Source organism: Mastacembelus armatus, chromosome 4, assembly GCF_900324485.2.
Source record: "Mastacembelus armatus chromosome 4, fMasArm1.2, whole genome shotgun sequence".
Lineage (NCBI taxonomy): Eukaryota > Metazoa > Chordata > Actinopteri > Synbranchiformes > Mastacembelidae > Mastacembelus > Mastacembelus armatus.
The window spans coordinates 20700158-20727593 of NC_046636.1; the positions used below are offsets into that span (position 1 = coordinate 20700158).

Consider the following 27436-nt stretch of genomic DNA (forward strand, 5'->3'; position numbering starts at 1 on the left):
TCCACTCATCAACACAAACAGACTCTGAGAATGACGGGCTTTGGACCTTGTGGTTGGCCCACTGGGGGGATCCAGTATCTGACCCAGAACTCTTGACTGAGCCAAAGATGCAATACAATCAGACCCAAAGATGTTAAGCCAAAGCCACAGAACTGACTGACTATCCCTCATGGAGAGGTGGCTGAGGAGCAGTCTTTCTGGCAAAATGGCTGTCCCTTGCTGTTGACGTTAGTGATTTCCTGAACCATAAATACGAAGCTAAGTTTAAAGCGATTGTTATGACAGGAACAGACACTGCTGAAGGTGACCTCTGCAGCTGTCACATCTTCCAAACCTGCAAGGTATCACAGGAACCCACTCTCCCGGGAGTTTGTTCACTCAAGGCCTCCACTCCCCCCACCCCCCACCAACCACTTTTCTGCAAGGACCATTCAAACACAATCTCACCACACATTTTTCTTCTTAAACATTGTGAAATCAAATACCTCTCCAAGTTGTACTCGTTCAAACTGCCAAACAATGTTTGGGATCTTTTCCTTGCTCATTATGCTGGTGGACAGCAGTGAGGAGAGAAAGACAAAGAGCATTAACAGTTTCTTGTTGAAATGTAAATGTCTAAGCATCTTCTCTTTCAACTCGCAGTTTGGAACTAATGGTTTCATACACTTCTGTCCCTACATGCCCATAAGGATAATCAAGTGATCCTCTAGGTTCTGAAGAAACATGCCACTCTCAAGTAATTACATTTTCATTTCGAAAAGTGCTAGTTTGAGGAGTACCTGGTGCCATGTGACTTTGGCAGTATAGGAGCTGAAAGAGGAGCTGTATACAGCATAGATTTCTAGTTGGAAGCGTCAGCCAGTTTTGTTCCTCAACATGTGGTCTAAACTATTTTTTCACAGGCTCCAGGTTGGTCAGCCTGTCTGCCAGATTGTAAAAGGGTTGCTGGTTTGATCAAAGTTATGTTATGCAGTTTTATTTTGCTGCTACCTTGCTGGTGTTGATTAAAAGCAGAAACTGTGGCCATTTATAATCATTGCAATCATCATGAGATTTGACTATTTACAAGTGATTGGTAATTCAGTTCAGAGTACTGTATACAATTTGAAATGATCATCTTTTTCAGCATTTAGAACTTTTAGCGTTTAGAACTTTGGTGTTCGTGTGAGCACAAGTTATGTGTACATTGTGTTATCCCTTGGTTACTCCCAGTTGCCACCAGCTGTAACCTAATAAAGTTGCTCACTTCTATAATTTTACTTAGTTTTACTTCTTTATTTTGGTCTTTCCTATTCTTGGTAGAGTCTAAATTTGGAAAACTCAACTTTAAAATAAAAATAGGTAATTAATATAATGTTATTAATCTTCTTTCATCTGTCTTTTTTGGTTTATGCTGACTTTGCACCATACCACGATATGTAAACTGTGTACTGTGCAGTTAAGTGTATATGCCTTCACATGAGAGAGGAGAAATAACACTATAACTGGGTCCCTTCAAGAGATCTATAAAAGCTGTTGTCAGCTGCACGCCATGGCGCCACAGCAGGAAATGGAGGTCTTTGGTACAGAAGAGGGTTCCCACTGACTAAAAGGTCTTTCCAGCACTGAAGCTAAACTCTACAATGGCCGACTCATGGCACTGCCACACAGACTGAACACAACATGCTTTCCATTGCACCTTGGAAAACACAACCACACTATTACACTCAGGTATTATTTATATATGTATTAATATTGATTTTATTTGATTGTTGAGGTAGCTGACTTTGCAGAATAAGCATTTATATTTACAGTAAATTAAACTGTAAGTGCCATCTGTACCACCTACAACATTAAAATACTTTTCATACTTCACTAAAAATGCTCTGAAAAAAGAGACCATTCATGTTAATTTGGCTACCAATGCCAAGGGTATCAAGGATCTGAGTATGTTTTTCACGACACTGACTTCTAAAAATTCATCTAGCATTTTTCACCAGGAAACCCAAGATAAATACTCTCAATGGCATAAAGACTAAACTGACGTGGCATTCAGGGTCCAGTCTAAAAAAAACTGTGCCAATTTAGGGACAGTCCCTGGCATGATCTACAGCATTACTGCTGTAATAGCAGGAAGCTAACGTTATTATTACACACCATTACTGAATGCACTGGTCCAGCTACCATGCTTTAATGTGACCATTACACACAATGACTGAATAACAATGGCATTATTCTGTCAAAGCAATATTAATGACAGGGCTTGCAATTACTAAAATAACTTTAAATTACTAGATTACTAGTTTTTCATCATGACATATTACCAAAACAAAAACTGACTTTGAGTAAAACTATAGAACATAACACTTCTTTGTTCTCTGAAGATTGACTGATGGTGATTTTTGCCACTGGATTACTGGTAGGAGAGTGAGGCATCACTAGCATGTTGTTCAAACCTTTACACCAATCATAACCGCGCTCTTGCATTATGTTCTGGTTCAAATCTACATGCCTGTGATTGACAGATTACTCTTTGGCAATCCCCACCATCCTGGGGTCTATAAAGGCTCAATCTCACCCAATCACAGAGCTAGGCCAAACTCCGCCTGCCCAGCACAGCCTGAACAGGAAACCAACTCCAGATGCAAACCCTGAAGGAAGGTGAGTGTTTCAGATGCAGCACAGCACACTAACCAGAACCAGTCCACGCTTGCTTCACTCTCTGCCTGCACAATGAACCTTTCTCTGGGCCCGACGGGAGGGGGAGGGGTGTGCATTGGTGGTGGTGGGGCCCTCATGGGAGCATAGCAAAGTTGGTTATAGGTCAGTTCTTCTAGTCAACCAAAGATACTCCGGCCAGGAGTCACTGTACAGGGATATCAGACAGCTCATCAGCACCGTAACATCAGAAAAAAAAAAAATTACATATTTTTGTGGAAATACACACATGTGCTTCATTTGCAAATATATAATCAGATCCAATTTGCTTTCATAAATAACAACATGCAAAGCTGGAAGGGATACAGGCAAACTTCTAAAAACAAAATATATAAATCTAAAAGTCAGAAGACATCAACTAAGCTTTGACTCTAAATTATGTAGAGCAAGCTTACTATTGATTTGTAGTAACAGCTGGAAAACAAACAAGTATGTCTTCACACTCAGATAAGCTGGCAGCATTTTGAATATGTAAACAACACCAAAACTAAGAGCAAACTCATAATCGCTTTGACAGACATTCTGGAAATGAGTGTGCCTTATCCTATCCTGTCAGTGCATTTGTACCTCAGAGGGGACACATGCTCATTGTAACCTGTGGTGATGACAGTGATGAATCCTAGAACGGTTTCACCGGAAAATTTCTGTTTATTAAAAGACGGAAATTCGCCTTAAGTCGAGCGGGAACGTAAAAATAAAGTTTACATCTGGCTCTCTTTTTCTTACCATTATTCTGTCTTGTGTGAAAGGTGAGGACAAAATATCAGGTCTTTAACAAGGAGCGGAAATGTGACTAAACACAAAGATGAGCAAGCCTACACAAAGTATAACCGGTACGCTGGAAAGTGGAAGGCCACAAATCAATAAATCACTCAGCTTTGTACAAAAGCAGTTTAAATATTTCTTTGCTCTCTCTCTTCTATTTTGAAACTTATACAAACTATAGCCACTACAGTCCGCACGACCAAGCAAAAACACTTTATATTGCGACAAATTCACTGATACCCAGTAAATTATAGAGTGTATGTCCCAGCTCAGAAAACACATACACATAAAACACTAAGAAAACTAAAATAATGAAAGACAAGACTCCGTGATTGATTGGACAGAGAGTTGTAAAGTGTGAGACAAGCATGGTAGACAGAAAAGAGTTTAAGGGTAAGGGGACCCCTGATCCAGCTCAATCAGCCTGATGTCTGCTTTGTTTGCAGTAACACCAAGACATTAATCTTTTGTTTTGAATTAACCCTGAACTATCACACAGACTGTGAGGTGGGTCTGTTTTGTTTCTGCCCAGACAAGCAGCCTGGTCACAAAGCTGCACGCTGGACTGTTTGGAGAGAAATCAATGGAGAAATCACACAGAGATGCAACGCTTGAAGGTCATCTTACTGGAGAAGGAGTGGATGGACAGCCACCTCTCTGCAAATACATGCAACAGCTTTCAATAGCAGTCCTTCCATTTCACCTTTTATCCTCTGTAAGCCACTGCCTCCACATGCATCTCAGTCTTTTATCTTCTTTTTTTCTCTTCAACTCTCTGTGTCAAAGATTGGCTTGGCTCAGAGCATCAAGGCTGTAATTTCAAGGAGATGTGGGACCCAATCACAGACACAAACACACAGTCCTCGCACTCCGCCCTGCCACCGCCAGTCAGCCACATGCTGGTCACTGCGGCCGGACTCTGTCTGCCTCGCACACGACACCCTTCCTGCTTATCACACCCCTGCAATCACGGCTGCAAATCCTCTGGTACTGTACTAGAAGGAAAAATGAGCAAGACAGAAATGAGCTTTAATGTGAAGACGCGCATTAAGGCAGCACACTCCAAGTGTTTGGAAACATAAGGGAATTAATGAGGCTTTATTTTTGCCACATAGGCTGCAACAGATTATGGCGTAATTCACCAGATGAGAACTGCTCTGCAGCCACAAACCCCAGGGCCATGTAAAACCTCCTGCACTTTTCTCACACTGAGAGAAACTGAATCATATGCATTCAGAGACACACACACACACACACACACACACACACACACACACACACACACACACACACACACACACACACACACACACACACACACACACACACACACACACACACACACACACAAACCTCTAATACTGCCAAGGACAGTACATTACATCCACTACTAATTGACTCAGGAGGCTCCAGCAGGGAGAAAACATCCTGAGGTAAACAGGCTGTTTCTAGACGAAGCAGACTGCAACAACCACAATTTATCCAATGGGATTCAAAGTAAAACAAGATGCTTCAACATTTTCCAGTTTCTCAGTTTCTTTTGTCATCACAGCCAATCAGAAACAAACGTGACAGATCACTTTTTGTTGTATCTATTTTTTGTTAATGAAGAAGCATGTAATGTGAACAATTAAAAACAGTCCATCTGATTCGAGTTTCTGTCTCACCCATGGAGGGGAGGGCACAGAAGTGTGGCGGTGAATACATTTAACCAGCAGGAAAGGAGGCTATTTCAAAATAAAAGTTTGGTTTGACTGGATGGAAGTAGCCTACATGCAAACTTGTAAATGTGTGGTTGCAATTCAGTGTGCTTGTAAACCTTCACTCAGCTTCTTTTATGTAAAGGATGATACACTTTTAAGTTTATATGGGCAGATTTGCAAGAGGTAGATTAAGTTTTCTCATATGGGTCACATTGTGGATACTCTTAAACATCAGGGGGCACTGTTGCACCATACCGAACCTTGGGATGCTTGCACTCAGCCTGCACTGACTGAACCACATCTCTCCATCTCTTTCTCTACAAAACTCCATCCCTCTATCCTGGAGAAGGATTCAATAGACAGGAAATGGGCAGGAGCTGAAGTGTTGGCTATTTTTAAACTGTTAGTCGTATGTTAGGTAGATCATGGCTGTGCAATTCTGAATTCTACATTGTTGACCTCCTCTCCACCCATGCAGTCATGTCTTAACAGGCACGGTGTTATCATAGACTGCTGTAGTGGATGCAGAGCCCTGTCATGGTTCAAACTTAAGTAGTGAAGTCTGAATACAACATGTAAATAAACAGTGCTGTGCCACTGACTATTGTAGTCTGATGTGAGTCATTACTCATGGATACGGCTATTGCACTCTGTCTCTCAAAGGAGGACATTTGAGTGTGAGTGTGTGTGGTTTGAGGAGACACTCTAATATTCTTGTACCACAAATGTATAGAGGCTTCTTTTTGGACCCTTGCATTAACACTGAGGCCAAGGTGGAACACTGTATTTATGTGTAAATGAAAAAAAGAGATAATGTGCACATTTGCTAAAGGCAAAAAAGTGCTGAGACTTAATAAGGGATGTCTGTGTATTGCTTGTGTGCTTTCTGTGTAAATATGGTCTACATCATAATCTGGACTGTCCTGCCAACCTGTCTCTATCGCTATCATCGACACTGACAAACACACCCACACACGGCTGCTCTTCCCCAAACATTTATACAACACTCATTACAGACAGGGGAAATGGAAAACAACTAATCTCTAATCATTTCCCTGAGCTCAGACCCACACCTGGGAAGATGTAGAGATGAATTATGCTCAAAATAAGAAAACACAGAAAAAACTGAGTAAGAAAACAGGAATAAATTTTGAGAAGATGGGAAGGAAATGTATTGAGAGCTCTGCTAAGAGATCATATCAGTGCAGTGATGGTGGTGTGACTGTGTTCTCAGATGGCCACACTCAGACCAATTCTCCATTAACTAGTCAATAAGGATCAGCATGATTAACTATCGGAGGCTAACATGAAACGTAGCTACGTCATTAGAGCCTATCTCAGCTCTCTTTGGGTGAAAGGCAGGGGTACACCCTGGACAGGTCACCAGTCCATTGCAGCATTAAAAATCCAAAAGAGATCAATTAAAGGTCTGTGGCAGTCACATGCACAATGATGCACATACACAATGATGAAATAAACACATTATTGGGTGAAGACCGCATAATAAATAGTTACAGGCAAAGTTTCCCATCCGTTTTTTACTGGAAACCCATGGTTTACACATAAAGGAGAAAACAGAGTTAGGAGATAGAAGCCACAGTAAGGAGCAGTGGTGGTGGTGGTGACGACTTTCTGAAATAAAGTTCAGAGGAGATAAAATGTTTAATTCCAACTTCTTCCATTATTTTCTTAATGGCACGGTGACTCATCTCTCAGTGTATCTGAGCAGTGGGCTGTGAACAGGATGCTTTTCCTGTGAGTAATCTAAGACCTGATACAGGGTGGCATTCTCCACAGTCCTCTTTCACATATTCACATTAGCGTGCAATTGCTAAAACATGTTGCATTGAAAAAAAAATGCTTGTATCCACCAAAACACTGTAAATCCAGTCCAGCTGGAATCACACACAGTCAAGAGAAGGTGTATGTGTTATTCTTGTGTTTACTGATGTGTCACATGGAGGGCTGTGCACAACATGCAGGTTAAAGTCAAAGAGAGCCCAGACATGCAGCAATCCTTCCAGACTACATGTCTAACACCATTGCCCTGCTGTAACAGATTTCCATCTCTTAGCACTGAATATCGGATGGATCTTTTTCGGTAATTCATTTGAGCACTGACCCACATTTCATGAAAAGGGCAAAGACCAATAGTGGCAAACAGGGATGGTGCAGAGAGAGAGACAGAGGTCAGGATGGAAGCAGACAGGATGATGTGTTGGGTGCTTGGCTGAATGTTTTTTAGTATCTGTGTGTGCGTGTGAAAAGAAAACACAGCGCTGGTCTGCTGACAGTGGTTTGGTGCAAAGGCCGAAACAGAAGAATACAAAGAGCATCACTCAGGGTTTCTACTGCATAAACATTCTCAGAGCCTTAAGCCTTCAGCTTAGCTAAAAACACTACCAGGAGGGGCAACGAGACAAGTTCCAACCATTAATACTGCCTAACACCTTTTTTTTTTTTACTCCCATCTTGGACACAATACATCATTCTGTCCATTATTCTCTCCCTTTGCAGAAATTTCTTAACCCATTCCCTAGTGCATCCCTCGCTCTTCCTCTCGCCCTGTGGCCAAAAACCAGACTCTCCACGACCATCATAACTTTAAGAAATCCTAACTTATATCTTCGACAAAAGTCTAAACTGATTGAAAGCACATGTACAATAATACAAAACAAATAATGGCTCCACTGAGGTTTTGGGAGAAAGTCTTATACAACAGGGGGCTGAGACAGTGAAGGAAAAGAGGCCTGGACTGAGTAAACGCCAGTTCTCTAACCTACTCTGTCCCACCTCAGTCACAAACTGTGTACACCTTATAGATAAAGCATGATCATCAAAAACTGAAGGGAACAGTTTGACAACGTTTCTCACACGTCCTGACTGTTTGTGTGGAAAATTTCTCCATGAGGGAACATTCATGAGGAGCCAATACGTTTTTTTGTGGGTGTTGGCAGCTGTTTCCAATGCAATTACATCCAAGTCACATTTGGGGTCAATGACCCAGGTGGGTCTTGTATTATTTGTATTATTAACAAGATAGCATCGCTGACAACGCTTGGGTTTGTTCTACATTAAGAATGACAGTTTGCCACATAGGACACAACAATGTTTGACTGACCTCTCTGATAAATAATGGTTTATGTCTGGTGGTAAATCCTCAGACACCCCCCACCTGTCTCTCTGTACACCGTGAAAATGTCTCTCTTCCTCACCCTCTCCCATCATGTATGTCCTTCCTGGACAGATGGTAAACACATCACTAATGCCTTGTCTGTCTGTCCTGTGATGCAGCACAGAGACTCGCTGCTACACGACAAGGACTAAACACATCACACTGGCACAGAGCAAGTTTTCTAAACACCACTACGCTCATGAGGATTACAAATGTCAATGTGTTGATGGTTTAAGTGCTGGAGTGTCCATAGTACACCACTTAGCTAAGATTATTCATTTAGTTCTATTGTTTAATATGTAATTTTCCCAGCATTGTCTGCAGAAGTCTGTACTGGCCTCATACTGACAGTGCTGGCAGAAACAGCATTTACTCAAGTATCTGACATACATGAACCTTTAGCAACAGGCTACAGTTTTGACAATGTTGTACTTTTATTGTTTAATTGATTACTTGATTAGGTATTTATCAGAAAATTAGTCAATTGTTTCATTGAATTGTTTACATGATCTTTTTATGAAAACATGCCAGACATTTTGGATTTTCAGCTCCTACAGTGTGATGAATTGCTGCCGGTTAAACAACATGTCTAAAGATGTCATTTCAACTTCTGGGTAATTGTGAGCAATAAATCTCCTTATGTTCCTCATTTTTACAAACCAAACAATTAAATAATTAAAAAAAAAATCATATTAAACAACAATAAAAATATCATTAGCTGCAGACCTGTATTAGAAAATACTCAAACAAAATAAAAGCACATTAGATTTGAGTAAATCAAATTTGTTTAGCAATTTTCTTTCTTGTCTTTATCAAGTTTTTTATTACTTGCATCAAGTCAGTCATGTTGCTATATAAATAAGGTTTGACTGATCGATATAAACCCCAACGAATCACCTTCTTCCCGCCCAACCAACAAGAAGACTTACTGTAGGTGTAGTTTTAAACATGAGTTATATAGATGACAAAAGAATAAGAACATTTACCTTTTATGCACATGAGAAGCAAAACTTCTTTACTCAAAAATAGTTTGTGCACTTTCACTGACATTAATGAAAGCGGACAAAATAATACAAACAACTTTCACTATAATTTAACACAGTGCGATATCACCACACCCTACAGCCTCCAAAATGAGGACAGAGCTGAGTCAGCACCCCTTTGACAAAATCTCAGTACAAGCTGAATATGATGAGCTTCATAAGCTCAGAATTTACCAGGACATCTGTACTGGAATAGATTTACTTAACTGTCTACGGCAACTTAGTGTAATTTGGGGCGTTTGCACTTGTTACCAGCACTCATGTACAAAATTGTTTTATTTTATAACATATGGCATATTTGACAAATATGTGTTTAGAAAATGTTCTATTTGAAGGAATAAAAAAAAGAGACACTAGAATACAAGCAGAGTCAGCTAACGGCAGAATGGAGTAATGCAAACTTGCAAAATAAAAATTTGATTCTGCAGTTTAACCTCTGTATTGTTATGTTTTGCACAGGATGTGGAAGAGTGGTTAGAGCAGTGTGAATGAGGACATCTGAACTTCTGATCCTTACACCCAGATGTGCAGTATGTGTTTAATGTTTCATTTGAGTCAGTGCTTCATATTTAGTGCTTCAATCAACTCCTAATATTCACAACAAGCAACTGAAATTTAGTTGAAAGCGTAAGACCGTTTTAACACAAACATGGCCACCCAAACTGAACACACATTTATGAAATCATAACCAGTGTGATTTATTATGCCTTTCAAACACACAATGCATAGCATGTAAAAGGCCCAAAAGCCTGTCACCAAAAGCATGCAGCGTCCCTGGAGTGAGATGCTCTGATATTTAGACGTGGCACAGAGAACACAGAGATGTCACGTCTCGAAACATGAAACTGACAGAGAGTGTGTAGCATCTTAAATAACTTAGAACAAAAGCAAAAGCAAAAAAAAAAAAAAGGAGCAGGACACCAGGACATTTGAGATTTGGAAGGCGGGGTGAGGAGGCACATGGTGGGTGTAGGAGCTGCACCACCCCCTTTCCTTTCACCCCCCCACCCAAAATCCCTCCTCCCACTCATAATTAGCGGTTCAGCCATGGTGCTTGTTTTGGGTTACTTTCATTGCTTTTCCCATTTCCACGAAAACAGCAGTGGGCCCAAAAAGGCCCACATCTGTCTCCTGCTACACCAAGCTTAGAACAATAGATGAAGAGAAGTGGGGCATATGAGTTCACTCCAGATGAAAGCTAGAGCAGGAAAACACAGGAATTAGTGAGGTTTTCTCTCACATGTTTACGAATCAAGTTTTCCTATTGGATAAAATTAAGCACTGAGGGCTGAAACAGCTTAGTTTTAGCTTTAACTGGTGTATATTATAACACGCAGTGGAAACTTTTCGACAAAACCCTGTAAGCCTATTGAAATGGCTCACTGTCCAATAACCCCTAACACATTCTGTGTATTTACTTTGTCATGTTTAGCTCATTCGAAATTCATCTTTCTGTGCTGCATGGAGCAAACATGTGGGCAATCGCTCTTCATTTGTCATAATTTCACTAAACACATCCAGTATTTTGGCTATGGTTCTGAGGCATTTCGAACAAATCCATTTACAAATATTTTGTTGATGGTTTTAGTCTCCTACAGGATGTTTCGGCATGTGGCTACAGTCCTTCTCAATGCTGCACCAGATACCATACACCCTTCTGTCACAAATAAAGGCTACACTGATATTTTTATTGAACCTTTATCTAACTAGGCAAAGTTTCCATTATGTTTAAATCATTTTCAAGAGGGCCCTGCAAAAATGGCAGCTATAATGATACTTCCATATATCAACGCAAAACAAAAGCTGTAAGAAATGAACATCCAAAACATTGAGAGAACAAGAGGAGAGAAGAAATAAGAGGATGGTAGTAAGGATATTCAAGAAGCTCCAGACCCCAGCAAAGACCCCCTATTCTTTCCACCCTTATGCCAATGACATTATGAGGGAAGCGGAGTGGTGGGTTCTGTGAAACTCCCTCCACAGATGACTTTCATTTCTAGCTCTTACAATATGATTCCAAGAACAACACAAGGCAACCTTGTCAAAGAAAAAAACAGGAGGGATGCTGTATGTATGATTCATCCACATAGCTCCTAACAAATGCAAATACCAGCTCAAGTTGAAAGTTAAGCTCAAAACCAGATACAACTAATGTTGTCACAATCTATAAACAGTGAAACATCTAAAGTTAGAGTGGACTGGCCCTTCACGCTCTGGTTGCTCAAATCAAACAATGCAATGCTGCTGGATTAGTCTTAGGCTGTTCTGCCTGAACATTTCAAACATTTAATGAAATAAAGCCTTCATTTAGAGTCAAAGGTCTCTGTAACACTGCACAGGTCATAAAACAAGTTTGAGCTATTGTTGCTAACATGACAGATCGATTTGACACACAAGCTCCAAAGGTGGCACAGTCACAAAGCTGGTAATAAAGACAACACTGACCCTGTCACAGGCACATTTGAAACAAATAGTGTGCTTCACCTGATCATACACTCAAATCGCTTGGATCCAGCCTGCTCAGCTATGTGGTTATACGTGGTGCAGTGCCCCAGGGAACTGTGGGTAATTAATGACAGAGCAAGGGTGGCAAGAGTCTGTCTTTGATTGACCTGGTTTGACCCTCATTGCTTAGTTACCATGGTGACTGGTCAGCCTCGTTGCCTTTGGGTGACTGGGTGAATCCCTGGGGCAACAAGGTGGTCTGTGGTGTGGGCATGAGTGAACACGGGGGTGGAGAAGGAGGTGCAGACTGGGGTTTCAGATGGGTACAATTACATGCTACAGCAAAGAGTAGTCATTGTCAGACCTTTTCTTCAAGACCTAAAGGGGTCACTCCCTACTTCCCCCACCTTACCTCATTCATCTGTGGACATAAAATGCAAATCTTGCCCGTCCTTGACTGTAGGGGGCACTATCAATCTGCTGTGTCCCCAAATGTGTAGCCCAGTGGGAAAACACCCAAACAAATTCTGAGAGTTCACTGTGCACTGGCTTATAAGGCTGAGCATTCATCATCAGTGAACCAAACATAGCCAAACTGTACTGCCATGTGGCCATCTGCAGCAGCAAAAACATGCTAACTTTGCATTAGTGTTTGCTCTTCTGCAACTGGTGGCTAATGTACTTGCTGCCCTTAGCTAACCAATCACAATACAATCTTCAGTCTGGCTAAAAATCTTTTAATCTGGCACTAAGGTGTCAATCAGTATTTACAGAGGACACTCAGTGGTCTTGGAATGTGTCTCTGTCTCTGTTTCAGATCAGAAACAGACAAAAAGTCCCATGTCCTGTGGGCTGTGACCTTCCCTGGCCTGTGCTCAGCAGGTAGTGACAAATGACCTGATAGTTAATCTGTCCTGAGGTGAAGCTTTACTGCAGGGAACAGAGAACCTGTTTGTAACAACAGGAAGTTGAGACACTGTTGCAAGAATGGGCACATATAAGGATGCACATGCATGAATGCATGCGTGCACACATGGCCGCACACACATTTACCTGCCAGCACATCTGGCAGCACTTTAAGATGCAATACATCATGGAAAAAATGGAATATAAACAGTAAGACATGACATGTTACACTAACAGACAAGGTCATATGCCAATCAGAGGAATATAGGTATGAAGTTGTTTGTTGGCCAGCTCTGTCTGGGACACTGGGTCATTGTTGGGTCTATGCAAACCCCCGCCATCTTCCCTAATGGTCAGCTTTTTCTATGGCCTTCCTTGTTAACAATCCAAGGGTGAATGCTGGGCACTGTGGGATTTTCCCCAGTCTGTGGTGTCTTGTTGGAGCATGCTCAAATGAAGTCTGACGCCAGGGGCTCAAGTCAGCAGACCACACTGACCTGATTCACCGGGGATGGAGAGTGTTAGAGGGAGCTCTAGGAGCCCCCTCTGATCATGTTCCCTAGACCACCTCACTCAAACACTGAAAGATGACAATGTAGCTCAGTACAACAGAGTTCTGACATATCAAAAGTGTCCTTCAGTGGACAGATCACTGTGGATGATCTCCAAGAAAGATCATCCAATTCATTCTGCAAATTGGGTTTGAGAAAGTGTGAGAAAACGTTTGGCTAAGTCTGTGAAAAACACTCCTGCAGAACCCTCAAAAACACACATTTGTGAGGATAAAAAAAAAAACTCTAGGCTGCATGAAAAATACCCTGATGCGAGGAGTTCTGACTCAACATTTGAAAAAGCCACAGTAAACAATAGAGACCGATGCAGAAAATATCAGCAAAAGCGCATATGCAAGGGAATCCAAATGTGACTTGATATGGAGCAGTACCAGATGAAAAAGGTTTCTTTACGTAAAACAGAAAACATTTAGTATATTAAGCACGGATTAGCCCATCTTACTCCCTCAGCTTTAGCATTCAGAGTTGTAGCTCTATAATTCTACAGCTATTAACACCAAAGCAATTCCCATAAAGTTTCAGCTCAGTGGGCTGAGATATAGATTTAGTGGAAAGATGCTTAGTAGAACATTTAAAATGCAGCACATGCAAATTACTATTGAGCTGAGAAGTGCAGCCAGTAAGGTTTAATATGAAGCAACTAGATTGAGGGTTTGCGTGTTCCTTGATTTTTCGGGGCTAGACAGATTGCGCACAATCATAGCCGGCAGGATGGCGAGACGATTAAGGATAAGTGATGCAGAAAACAGAGTGAGCCAAGCACCTATCTGTCTGAGAAGAAAGAGGTAATAATAACAGGAAGTGAGATGAGTTTGTGTTGCCCTCTGGCCTACCAGCCCATCACCTCTGTTAAAGAGGTCTCTCTCTATAAACAGGCCTCTCTTTGCCTATTAAACAGATAGTACATTAGGCCTGAGCTGTGTGGAACAATGTAAACACAGCCGTCTCAGGGTACAGGGGAAGGTGGCGGAGCGAGAGGAAGGGCGCCTGAGATGGGGGGCTATTCCTGGGTCTTCCTGGGAATGAACTCCGTCACTGCTTTTCTCTACCACTGTAATCCTCTCCAACTAAACACAGGAAGGAAGAGATAGGTAAATAACCCACTCTTTTGATAAACCCAATTTTTTTCCCAACTCTGCATATTCCTCTAGCTTTAGAAAGCTTATTATGCTTTAAAACACAAAGGCATGGACTGGAGTGCAGGAGTTCATATTGAACAGGACACTACTTGTGTGCACATGTATTTTTGGAAAACACAGAGATACAGGGTAAACAAGTAACATTTAAAACATGTACAGGATACAGTGTAACTTGGACAAAAGGGATGAACAGAGGACAACAGGGGACAGACACAGAAGACAGATTGTAAAGAGACAGACAGGAGCTGATCCTGAACCTCCTGTGGCTCATCCTGTGAGCGGATCTGTGTGGCTCCAGGGTGGAGTAAGCTACAGAGAGAAAAGACAGGGGCTGGATGAGGGAGAATGTGGTACTGAAAGTGGATGAATGTGGAGACAGTCAGTCCAGGTCAGTCCAGATGTGAGGCTGTTAAACAGTGGGGAACTCGAGGAGGTCATTGCTGGGCATCTTGGGGCAGTGTCCCAGAGTCATTCACACCCCTTTGTTACAAACTTCAGTAAGTACAGCAACAACATTCCCCTCCACCCTGTGGGGCCATCAGGGACACAGCAGAGATGGAGAGTCAGGGGTAATGTCTGGGATGTGGGGACAGGCTCCCTGCCCTGGGGAAAGACCAATTACTGGCTTAAAGCCCCTTGACTGTCTGTGGCATGCAGCTCAGATAAGATGAAAGTTACTTGGGACCAATATCAACATTTTCCCTCTATCGCCATAAGAAATGATATAATCCAGACGTTGCATATATAACTGTGTGTTAAGTATTCTAGGCATTGGTGCGTCTTCTTACAGATTTACATAAGAAGAGATGACATGGATTTTAGTGTCAGACTACTGATATACTGCAGACCTGCATGTTGAATTGCTGCAGGTTGGTCAGGGAGATAGGGGTTAAAGATCATGAGTATTTAGGCCAGCACAAATTGACACTGTACAATGGTGAGGGATAATGGAGTATGTGGGCAAAAGTTTTCTGGACTAAATCCAAATGGACCCAGAGAAATACTGTAGACGACATAAATGAGAGCTGGTAGTGAGGTCATTTTTATTCACTATAGTATTATACATAATACATTATAGTGACCCTTAGGTCTGACACCCACAGCACCCTATATTACTATATACAATGTGTCCATTGTGTCCACAATGTTTAGCCTGGTTGAAAATTTGGACAAAGGATGATATAGATATATGGTTGTGTCTCAGTTATCAAGAAATTAGTGAACCAGCAACTGGTTGTCCTGATAAAATAGTGTGGCTTTCGGTTTGAAATCAGGTCCATTCTGGTAAATGCTGAAGTATTCAGAATGGCACTTATTTGGGTTTTTAATCTGTACCTAAATAATGAGAATGTTCTTTTTTTGTGTGTGTGTGTGTGTGTGTGTGTGTGTGTGTATGTATGTATGTGTGTGTATATATATATATATATATATATATATACACACACATACATATATATATACACACACACACACACACACACACACACACACTATATATATCTGTTATGGAATTCTACTACTGTTTATGTTAATGTCAAATGTATTGAGTTTGGATTCATAGCTTGATTATACCTTAAATACTTTGCTTTTTAAAATATTTTAGCAGAGACAGAGGCAGGGACCAGACAGGCAGTTTGTGAGACCCATGCAAGCTGGGGACATACATCCCAGTGCAGCTTTCTGTCTGAGCAGTGCTGTGACTAGTAATAACCCAGAGCTTGAATGTTTGCAGAGGCATGCCCTGGTAATCCCAGCAGAGTGGAGCAACAGGCTGGGGTGAGAGGGGTTAGCTTCTCTCTACTGCACTGCTGTCATCACTACTTAGTTCCGTGATGTGACAGACTGATCAGTAGTGGGCTGCACAGCAAACCTGGAGACAATAATGGCCTTAGAATGTCTATTATTTCAAAAATTGTAGCTGCAACCTATCTCTCTGGGAGGGATGTCCAGGAGAAGTCAACGTGTTGGGGTTGGTGAAGTAGAGGCTCTGGCTCATTTAATGGGAGGGTAGTGTTGTGCGTCTCTGATGTTCTGGGAAGTGGTGAAAGAGTGAGTCTGTTGAGTTTTGCCTTGGCCACCCGCTGCCCAGCTCTGTGCATGTCTAGCATACACATTCTGTAACTGCGGGCTGGAGCTGCACCAAGTCTGCTGAATCTGAGCCATTCAGACCAAAACCCAGTCAGATGCCAGACGGCCAGTGTCCAAGGCAGCAAGGGTGGGGTATAGGTGCATGTAGGGTTGCAGTGCCAGCCAGGAAGATATCTAGTCATCTCACACAAACATAAGTTCTACGGGGAAGGGGCAATAAATCCTACAGCAGTGTAAATAATATGTATCACAATAACTGCTTCTATATCACAGTCCAACTAACATGTCAAGCACTAGAACCACATCAGTGTTTTGGTCCTAATAACCTCCAAGTTTCAGGTATATTTCTTTTCAAGCAAAGGTTGCCATTATGAATCCACAAAAGCACATTACATTTCCAGTGGGACCTGTGTTACAGCATATTAAGGCATTACCTCATGAGCAAAACACTACTTTACAACCGAAGAAATGCTGTCTAGGTCACAAAGTAGCTATTGCATGGTATTTTATACAAACAAGGCATTGGAAAAGACACGAACTGGGCTAAACCCTGAACTCAATGGTCCTTTGCCTTAGTACTGCCACTGCCCACTCTGAGGCCCAGAGCACTACATGGGAGTTAGTCTGAATGAACTCTGTTCACCAACTATGGCGAGTCCAGCTCCGCCTGGTCGTACCCACTGCAGCCCGCACACACTCAGGGAGAACAAACATGGCCTGACCACCAGGCAGAGCTGAAATGAATTTCATCCCGTTATTTTGTAATGTAATTAACTTCACTCTGTCCATGTTGGGCCAAAGCAAAAGCCTCACATGGAAATTAAATAAACAGAGGAGGCACAGAGGACATACAACTCATTTCCCTTAATACCTCAATAAAACTCTGGCCTATTTTGCAAATACTAATACACCCTCAAGGCCTGATTGTGAGAGCTGATTCTTCAAGAATGCCATTTTGAACCTGGTTTGAGTGCTATATATAATACCCTGATGCTAAATACAACAACAATCTGTTATAACAACTGTTATACAGTCACCATCAGTATAACAAGACATGACTCCACTTGAGGATGTGTTATGATACTGAAATGAGAAGAGTGGCAGTAGAGTCGTACTTCGAATTATCTAGGTACAGTATAGTAGACAACTACAGCGGAGTGGATCAAAGTGGAGTCATGAAGTAAGATACTAGAACTATAAGCCTTAAAGTATTTTTTCTTTATTTAATAAAGCAGCAATGGCCCCAACCGAGGACCAAAGTTTATGAGGTTGTTTTGAAATTCCAATTTGGCATGGGGCACTGCTGCAAGCTTGTTTTATTTTTCCGTGATTTAGTTTAATAAGTTCTTAAATACTTTGCTGTCCTACTGCTTGCTTTACAGCTTCAGGAAAATAAAGTGACTACATGAAAACAGAGAGGTCAAAGGAGAAGGAAATGACTTTAGTATTAGTTAGCTCACAATACATTCAGTGCACCACTGAACTGAATCTGCTCCAGTTTTTGATTGATTCTCACCCTCCCTCCCCATCCATTCTGCCTCTGTCTCTCCATCAGACTTGCCCTCTGACCTTTCCACAGTCAAACACACGTGTACATCCACCTCTGTCCACCCCCACAAACTTGACCTCCTCTGAACTAAAAAGCCTCCAAACAACATGATGGAAAGCTGGCGTTTTCTGCAGTGTTTACTGGATCCAAATGTTTTCCCTACAAACACAACTGACCTTGTTTGTGAAGGAGAGGAATCTGCGTTTTTTCCTGTCTCTGTCAGTTTAACACAACATTTTGGCCACCATCTAGCAAACCACGAGCACCCACTTACCTGCTGAACACTGCCAATAAAATATTTACCGGAGGGAAAGATGTGAAAGAATAATTAGTAGGTTAGTGATAAATCACCAGCAAATGTCCTTAATTCTTTCTTTTATTTTATTTAGGGTATAATTTACATAATTTACAATTTTGTGTACATTTGATCTAGATTATTTAGTGTTAAAAAAGGGGGTCTCCTTACATGCTTGCATCTGAAGCATTGTTTTGTAGTTATAGGGCTCAAAAAGACCTCCTGTCAGTCATCACATTTTTAACTGATGGATATCCCATTCTGAAACTGAAAGACTTTTTAGTTTTCAGCAACTGTAACACATATGGATAAAAGGTTTGTGTAAGATGAGTACGGACCTGCAGCAGCAGACGTTCAAAAGCCAGGCAGGAATCCCAGCGAGGCAAGCAGGGGTGGCGCAGCGTCTGGGCCGTGGCCAGGCCCAGCTGGAGTAACCCACAGTGTCTCTCTAGCGCCACCCAACTGCTCCGGAACAGCTGCATGTAGGAGCACAGCTGCTCGGGGGTAACCCGGCCTGAAAGCAGGAAAGAAGCTACTGTTATCATCACGGGAGGAATAGTGAGCCATTACACACTCAGCAATCACTTTTGGTCAAGGCACATCATACAGAATATATAATCCACAAATGCACTCTGACTCCGTTTGGCCTTGAAAGTGTGTCATCTGTTAAAAACAAAAATCTACAGTGTTACAAGGAACACACACAGTTATTCTTCCTGATGCAAAGAATAAAGTGTGGAAGCAGAACAAATAGACAACCTTTCAAGCCTTTCAAATAATTATCTCAGCTTGGGGCGGACAGGAATGCCTGATCCCAAAGTAGACTATAGTATTATCTTAATGAGCAAAATGTGTGCGTGTAGCCCTGCCAGTCAGGAAGCAACATTCTTTATATGTGAAGGATAAGGTAAACGTTTATGAGTGACAATATGTGACTAAACATCACATTGTGTGTGTGTGTGTGTGTGTGCGTGTGTGCTTGAGCATGTCTATATACATCTGAGGTGCAGGAACACTGCTAACAGCTTGTGCAAATGACAGATTTTCATGGATTATATACAGAGGCAGCAGAAAGAGGCAAGACTCCTCACACACCAGTTACCCCTTCCCGGCCAAAGTGTTGCAGAGTGTAAGGGCAGGGGAGGGTGAGGGGGGAGGCTGGAGGTATGAGGAGCTGTGTCAGAGGCTAGGATAGAGAGGGGGCACACATTAACTCCCCATAAAGTCTACTTCTTCATGTTGATGTTCTGAACCAGCACCAGATGTGGGAGTATTTCCTGTTCGACTACATGGCCAATGTTTTCTTTAGCAGGGCCAAACACATGACTCGCACAGAAACAGACAGCAGAACGAAAAATTGAGCAGAAAGCTTCAGAATACTAAATACAGTACAAAGTCATGGCACTTAAAATGTAAAGACAACACAGTTTTTCAATTTTGTCAAACAGGATGACACATCTATGGATCTGAAATATTTTCAGAAAGAAAATTGGAGTGAACCATCTAGGGAGGCAAGTAACAAAAAACTCATTTTAACAGCAGCCGATAAGTAAACCCGACAGCAAAACAGATTACTGCAAGTCGGCCTGTTGGGAAAATACCTTCCAAGCTGAACTGAAATAGTTGCTGTGTTGTGTGGCACACTTTTGAGTAAGATGGAACAAATGCCTACAAAAGCAGAATCAGGTTTCTTACTGAAATTAAACTACAGTGTTTTTGAAGAATGAGTTTCAGTCCAGAGTTATTCAAAATCCTGAAAAGCTCTATTGTGAACATACCCAGTCATAAAAATCCTTGGCAGTATAACCAGGGTTCATTCAGCCTGATGTACCAACCATAATTCAGCACAGACCCAGGAAATACATCCATAGCGAGGGCCAAGCATGGTCTTACACGAGAATAGGCAACCCAGAATGGTGCACTGTAGGCTGAATGTAATCAGACTTTACAGCTCAGGCAGACCAGATGAGACTAGGTGAGAAAATGTCAGACACTGGGGAAAAAAAAAAAACAAAACAAAAAAAAAAACACAAAAAAGAACTTAAGACAAGAAAGCTACACAAAAGCCTGTTCTCCATTACACAATCAAACAACCCTGGCTGAGCCTTAGCTCTTATCTATGTCACTAAACTTCCCTCAGAACAGTTCTGTGATTCCTCAGGCATCTTGTTGCCAGATGCAAAATGAATCTCAGGGAGAATTTGTGTCAGCTGAGCTCTGGTTTCAAACTAGTTTTCACTAAACTAGAATTTAGTAAATACAACAGCACATGCAAGAGAAAAGTGCAATTAATTATGAAATCATTATTTTCATGCTGGATTTCATTTGTTTTTTTAGTAAAACCAAATGCATTTAAAGCCACAATTTGAAAATTTGGCTTTTTATGTTAGAGTGCATGTTTAAATGCCACAGATGCCACATATAACATTAAACATATTTAATACAGTATGTTGTCCAGAGTTATTACAACTAAAACTGTACTTTGACTGAAGATAACTACAGCAACAGAACCAAAGGGTTCAGGTATATATAATACTGCAGGCTTTTTTCACTCAGTGTATATAAGCTGGTGGAGAAGCGTGAACCTTTTGGCCCCTGTAATGTTCTTCTGGGTGTACTAATGGCATAAAACAAATCACATTTTCAGTCTCATGCTATAAACAACTTGAGCTGCTGTCCATTCTAGCCTGATGTGCAGAAGTGGCAATTGAGGTTCAGCCATGATCAAAGTCCTGAACAATGCAAAAAAAGGGCAGGGGCCAACAATGATTTAGTTCTGTTACTGGAAGATGACTTGCATTCTAGGTGTGCAGGGTTATTCAGAGGCTAAGTGATGTCTAATGTCAGCATGAAGCTGAGTGGTGGCCTGCGTGCCTCAGCGGCTGGACAGGCTCATAAGTAATTCTACATAGATGGGGGACACAGGAAGGTTGACAGTCTTTTATTTATGCACTCCAAGAAGAGGACAGACCTGGAACTTTGGTTGCCTGTTGCCTGTTTAAGCTCCTTTCAAGACTGACAGAAAAATTTTAGAGACCAGTTGGAATGACCCTGCCGTGGACTGGGTTTTGATCATTAGAAGTAATGTCTGATCAGATTAGGGACCTGTTCTTGTCTTCACACTGTTTATTTTTACATATTAAAAAAAATGGCCTGAGTTCAACAATGCATGTGAATGGTTTTGGAATTACTTAAGGCAGCCTATGATATAACAGTTATTTCAATTTAGGAGTAATAAGACGATTTGTTGCTTTATCTGTGTGTATATGAGAAATGTCCAACAAATCACATTTAATAAAGTTGTCGTTGGTTGACCGTTTGCTTATACAGTAAAATATTGTGGTTTTCGAGTGAAATAAATGGCCATACAATACTTTCATTTAATTTCCTTATACAAAGTCATGCTAAAATATTTTAGGCCCCATGATATGATTATTTTGTCCCACTAAATTACAGACTTGATCCCTGAGATTAAGGTAAAACCCCAGAAATAATTACCAGATGAAGTGAAAGAATTTTTTACAGTTTAACAAAAATACATATTGGCTGTCACTTAACTTAAGAGACCATGTTGTATACATGAATACTTTAACTTTTGTGATATTACACAATTTCACTGCTTGAAATAATGAATCAATCATCTGCTTAAGTCTCACAGTTAAAAGCTCAAACCTACACCACAGGAAGAAAGGCTCAAGTCAACACATCTCATTTACACTGCGATATCAGTGAACACAATATTTACACAAACTGCATACCCTTGTGAAGCACGCAGACCCGCAAGCAGAAACACACATACACACACACACACAGATGCACAGATAAATGCACATTTTGGACAATGAGAGCAAAGGCATCTAACTAATTCCCCGCTGAGAGTAAAACACCAAAAGTAATGACTGCGCAATCACATGTATTCACACACACAAACACAGGGAATTTCATCATCCTATTGTGTTATGAGAAAACTGATGGGTCCTACTGAGGCTCTGAGAAACTTTTACTCTGTCTCTTCATCCTGTCCTGCAAGAGTGGGTACTATGAAAGCAGGCACTTATTAAAACTAAGCGTGTTGTGTTACTGGGTTTAACTTGGTCTCATATGAGCAGAGCATGATGGATTGAGAATTCAGCTGGTGGGGCTGGTGGGCAGGATGGGAACTGTATGGGGGTGTGTTGGGAGCTCACAGGGGCTTCGTAGAGTCTGGTCCTCTGCCAGTGGAGTATAAAGGTTCAGTGTGTGAGGGGTCTGACAGTGCCCCTCTCTCCCCACTTTTCTCTTCTTCCCTTGCTCAGCGAAGACGTTAAGTCAGCAAAGTGTCAGTCACCAGATGTGGAGTAGTTTTAATGCTACACCTTCTTCACACTTTTACTGTCTGCTTTGTTGTATTTCTGCAGCTTCATTTCTTGCTAGCCTCCATTTGTCTAAATAAATCCACAGTCTAGCAACCATCTAAATTTAGAAGGACTGCTGTTTAGCAAAAATGTGCAAAAGGAAACCACCATGTGCATGCACATGCATGACAGGGTGTGTGTGTGTGTGTGAGACAAACACATTAGAACCTGCTTATTACAAGAGACAAGACCTTCTTTACCTCACAGATTATAGGAGCTAAGGGACCACACTACCCTCTCTTGTAATTCACTCCCACCCCCTATTCTGCCAGATGCTAACATGCATATGTATGTGTGTGTGTTTGTGTGTGTGTGTGCATCCATTTCCTATGTAATTCAGAAGGTAATGTAAGGTTCAACGTGCATGAGGGGCACTGTATTCTTGTGCATGTAATGACTTTATTTTTGCATGCTTAAACATATTTTTATCCCTCGCTGCAGCTCCCTTTGCTTCATTAACGAACAACAAAAGTTTTCAAAAGGAGCGTGTGTGCAATGGAGCGTGCGTGTGTGTGTGTGTGTGTGTGTGTGTGTGTGTGTGTGTGTACGTGTGTGTGTGAGTGTGTGTCACAGAGCCAACATTTGGTTCAGATTTCCTCTGTGGCCACATGGGCCAGTACACGGCAAAGATCATGAATCTCCATAGGAGGCGCTAAGGTTCTGCTCAACATTAAGATTAAAACATTAAAATATTCACACACGTTTTTACTTGATGTGAAAGATCACATACATTAATTTTTTATTTTTTGTATGATATGTGATTTTTTTTTTTTTTTTTTTTTTTTTTTTTTTAAATGGGAAACATGGACTTGGACTTTGTTACAACTTTGCGGAATTCTGTTTCTTACCCATGCTCATCTTGATTGGAAGTTTCTCCTTACTGGCAGTTTCCACCAGTTGGCGACGGACTTCCATCACCCCCTCTTTATGCTTGCTGCTCAGCAAGGCCTCCCACAATGACCGTGCTTCAGGGGCCCTAAAAGGTAGACCGATCAAAAAGTTCAATTTAATGGAAACACATTGCAGGAGAAGGTGGGTAACAAGCAAAACAACTCAAGAGCATGCAGGCCTACAAGTGAAAACACAATACGACAACATGGACGTGACTGTGTGCTCATCTCAGTGATAGAGGGCTGGCTGGCTGGGGAGTGGTGACTCCCCTACGAGACCCCTCACAGGAAAAAGCTGAAATTAGTGGAGGAACACTAGGAATGTTCTCAGTGCACCTTGAAAGTCTGTGTGCCAACATTCCTCTAGACTGATCAGCACTGTCCTTACATCGTTAGCAGCAGAGTCTGGAGACCAAGGCTTCTCTTGATACCATCTCAGGGCACATCGCGATCCCTCGTCTCATTATCCACTAGGTTATGAAACACACTGATCCACATCTCTAATGGGAGACTGAGGCCAAGGCATGTGTGTAAGACTATTACCATCTGCCATGAGCAGTGGAAACAGCTTCAGTTCTTTTCATGGAAGAATCAAAGAGTGTCACAGAAGTTTCATCATCATTGGCTTCATAGAGACAGACACTTTTTCTTATAAAATGTGCCCTATACAGTATGTGAATTCAAGCTATGATCATAGTTTATATCTCTTGTTAATGGCACTGGCACTTTTCTGGGCCTGTGCCATCTCTGCTGTCTGTGCCTTTGACAACTAGACTCCCAAAGCGGACATGATCTTTGCTGCATTCACTGAAATCACCATAAACTGAATCGAGAAGGAGACAAAGACACAAAAGGGGCTAAGGACAGAGAGGGGGGAGATAGGAGGGAGCTCGTTGACAAATCCACTCTGTTTTTCTTTTCTTTTTTCCAGTTTTTTTCTTCTCTCGCCTTTTCTCCTTTCTAACTGCTGCCATGTGTTTAATATCAGATGTAATCTGTTCCAGACCTTGGGCTGAGGCTAGATTGGGAGGAGAGGGGCTCACACTGGGATGTCCGCCATCTTCGCTGTAGAACCAGACACAAAGACCAGCAAACACGACTCAGCCCAGGACAAGAGACTAATATGAAGATGGATACAGGAACAAAAAAAAAAAAAAAAAAGGTCTAAGGCTCTTAACAGAAACCTGTTAGTTTGCCTAACTTATGATTAAGATGTGAATATGAAGTAATACACTGTAGATACTAGTTCATGAGCTGGTGTCATTTCTGGAAACTTCACTTATCTTAATCTTCTAGAAAAACACCTCCCATGCTCTTGATAAAATATGTGTACATTTACGCAAATCCCAAATAGTCCCCCATACTTATCATGGCTGAAATACCAGCAGTGTTACTTGCCCTGACCATATGTGAGTAGCCATGTGTGTGTTTGAGGACGTGCACACACATCTGTACATGTTTGCACACAACCCTGTGCATCCATGCATGTGGTCATTCAGTAGAGTATGGAGGAAATATGGTTCTCATTTGGCTCTTTGCCCACCCAGCACCCCTCCTCCTCTGGCCCGCTCCCCTGGGCCATTTGGTCAGACGAAGGCAGGGGGTGCAAGCCGAGAGCTGAGGGCTGTGGGGTGAGGTTTATACTGGCAGGGTGTGAGACAGGCTCCATAACCAGCCAGGAACCTTGTTGAGTAACTACTCTACTATGGAAGTGGAGGGAGGGCTGGGAATGAGGGGCGCGTGTGTTTGGCCATCTGTAAGTGTTAAGTGCAGTGTGGCTCTGAAAAAGTCTGCTTGGTCACAGGCTGAAGGGGGCACTCTTGCACCTGACTTGTGTGAACACCATAACCAGTGTCCTCTCTGGTTTGCTTGGCCAGACTGAGTGGGTGTGTTTGGAGAGTGTGGGCGTTTGTGCTCAAACTAAATTCCACTAAATGTGTAATGAGTGTTGCACCACTAAAAAGTAGTAAAACACCAAATACTGTAAATTAAGGACAGACGTGCATACTATGTGAAAGAATGAAGACCTATTAAAAGTGGCCAAATACCTCTAGCTGTGTCCAAGTCATTAATAACTGTGGGGGTGAGGAGGGGGACAGTATTCCTGGAAGTGAATGATGCAGCACAAAAGAATGGGTCTAACCATTCTGACTCAGGGTTTCTTACATTTACTCCTCATTCTGTGGGCTCCCTCATCAACGTACTGCACACGACTCTGTATGTGGACACACACCTTTTTGTGGTTATTTCTTTACTCTGACTCCCACTGAAAAAGTCAGTATTCATGGTGTGATTCAGGCCTGAGTCATTCTACATACGCAGAATTGATGACGCCTGCAGGCTGAGTGGTTAAATGTATTTAGAAATTCAGCTAATTTAGTTACAAAAAATAAATAAATAAATTTCTTACCTCTAGCAGTATCTAGCCATGCAGTTTTGGTTTCATTTGATCAGTTCTTGAGATGGGTTTTTCAGAGATTTCAGCTGCCACCGCAACCCAGAAGATATAATTTTGTTTTGTGATGCTCAAAGCATTGAAAAATGAAACGTAAAAGTTCAGCAGCAGCATCTCTTTCCAGAAAGCGCCCCAGTTTCTTTGTATAATCCGCTTAACATGCCCTGAGCATCTTTCTGCTGAAGACTGTAGCTCCAATAAAACTTTGAGGTCTCAGTATTATATATAAGGTTTGTAAGAAGGCATACTGCTCTGGAGTTTTTTTTTAATGAAGGATCACCACAAATGAAATGAATTCAAATTCCAAAGTACTGATGTGGTGGCAAAAATTTCAGAGGTAAATATGATACACTCTGCATATAAAACCAAAAGTATCTGCATGGTTAAAGATGCAATTTCCACTGGGATGGGGAGAGCATGTCCTCCTTGCTTTTCAAAATCCTGGCAACATCCAATTAACTTCTATGATTTCCAGTTTGAATTTACCAATAAAAGTCTTTATTGTCCAGACTCCATAAAATAGATGCAAGAAGAGAGGACAAAAATGACAAAAATGTTGATAAGCTCATCTGAGTCATCTTCAATTATTACCATGTGCTCAGAGCAAAAGGCTTAGTGGACTTTTTGGCCTGATTTTTGCCTTAACATCAAGGCTACCCCTAAATGAAAAATAATTTGATATGTTTTTTTAAATCTACAGTTAATACTCTCATAAAACACTGGAATCAAACACTGGATGACTCCCCTAACACAGGAGATGCAGATTATCTGTGTACAGACCTACATGCAGCATATTTGTACAAGGCCAGCCCCATTCCTTTATGGAGAGCATTTAACAGGGGAAAAAACACTGGTGAGTTTCCTATAAACATCCTTATGTAGCACAGACAGATAACATGGGAGGAGTGGACCAAAACCAGACCTGGCCTTGAGAGTCTCTGTGTTCTGCCAAGAGGGACAAATGACCCAGCAGATTTATGTAGAAAAAATGAGGGAGATGAGTTCTCCAGGAAGTGAGGACAGGAGGGGAGATACACAAAAAAAGTTAAACACACAAACATAGATGCAGCAGTAGCTGTCATTGGACAACTATCATTCAGTGATGACTGAACATTCATTAACATTCTACCAAATTAAAAATTGTAAACTACACTAATTATTTTTGAAAGAAGTTTTCATGTTCATGCATATGTGCACGTGTACATGTACTCGCACTTCTATCTTTGTGAGCACATTCACTGACATAATGCATTCTGTAGACCCTTACCTTAAACCGATCCATCACAATTAAATGCCTAAACTCAATCCTTTATTTATTTA

General features: G+C 41.5%; 1 protein-coding gene across 1 annotated transcript in view; it reads right to left on the reverse strand.

The window, feature by feature from the left end:
* Positions 1–27436, reverse strand: part of scfd2 (sec1 family domain containing 2) — a 75967-nt gene that overhangs the window by 41712 nt on the left and 6819 nt on the right. Inside the window, exons 3-4 of the mRNA XM_026305230.2 lie at positions 23620–23747; positions 18716–18891 (exon numbers count right to left, since the gene is read on the reverse strand). Of these exons, the coding sequence (XP_026161015.1) occupies positions 18716–18891; positions 23620–23747 (304 nt within the window). The remainder of the gene's footprint in view (positions 1–18715; positions 18892–23619; positions 23748–27436) is intronic.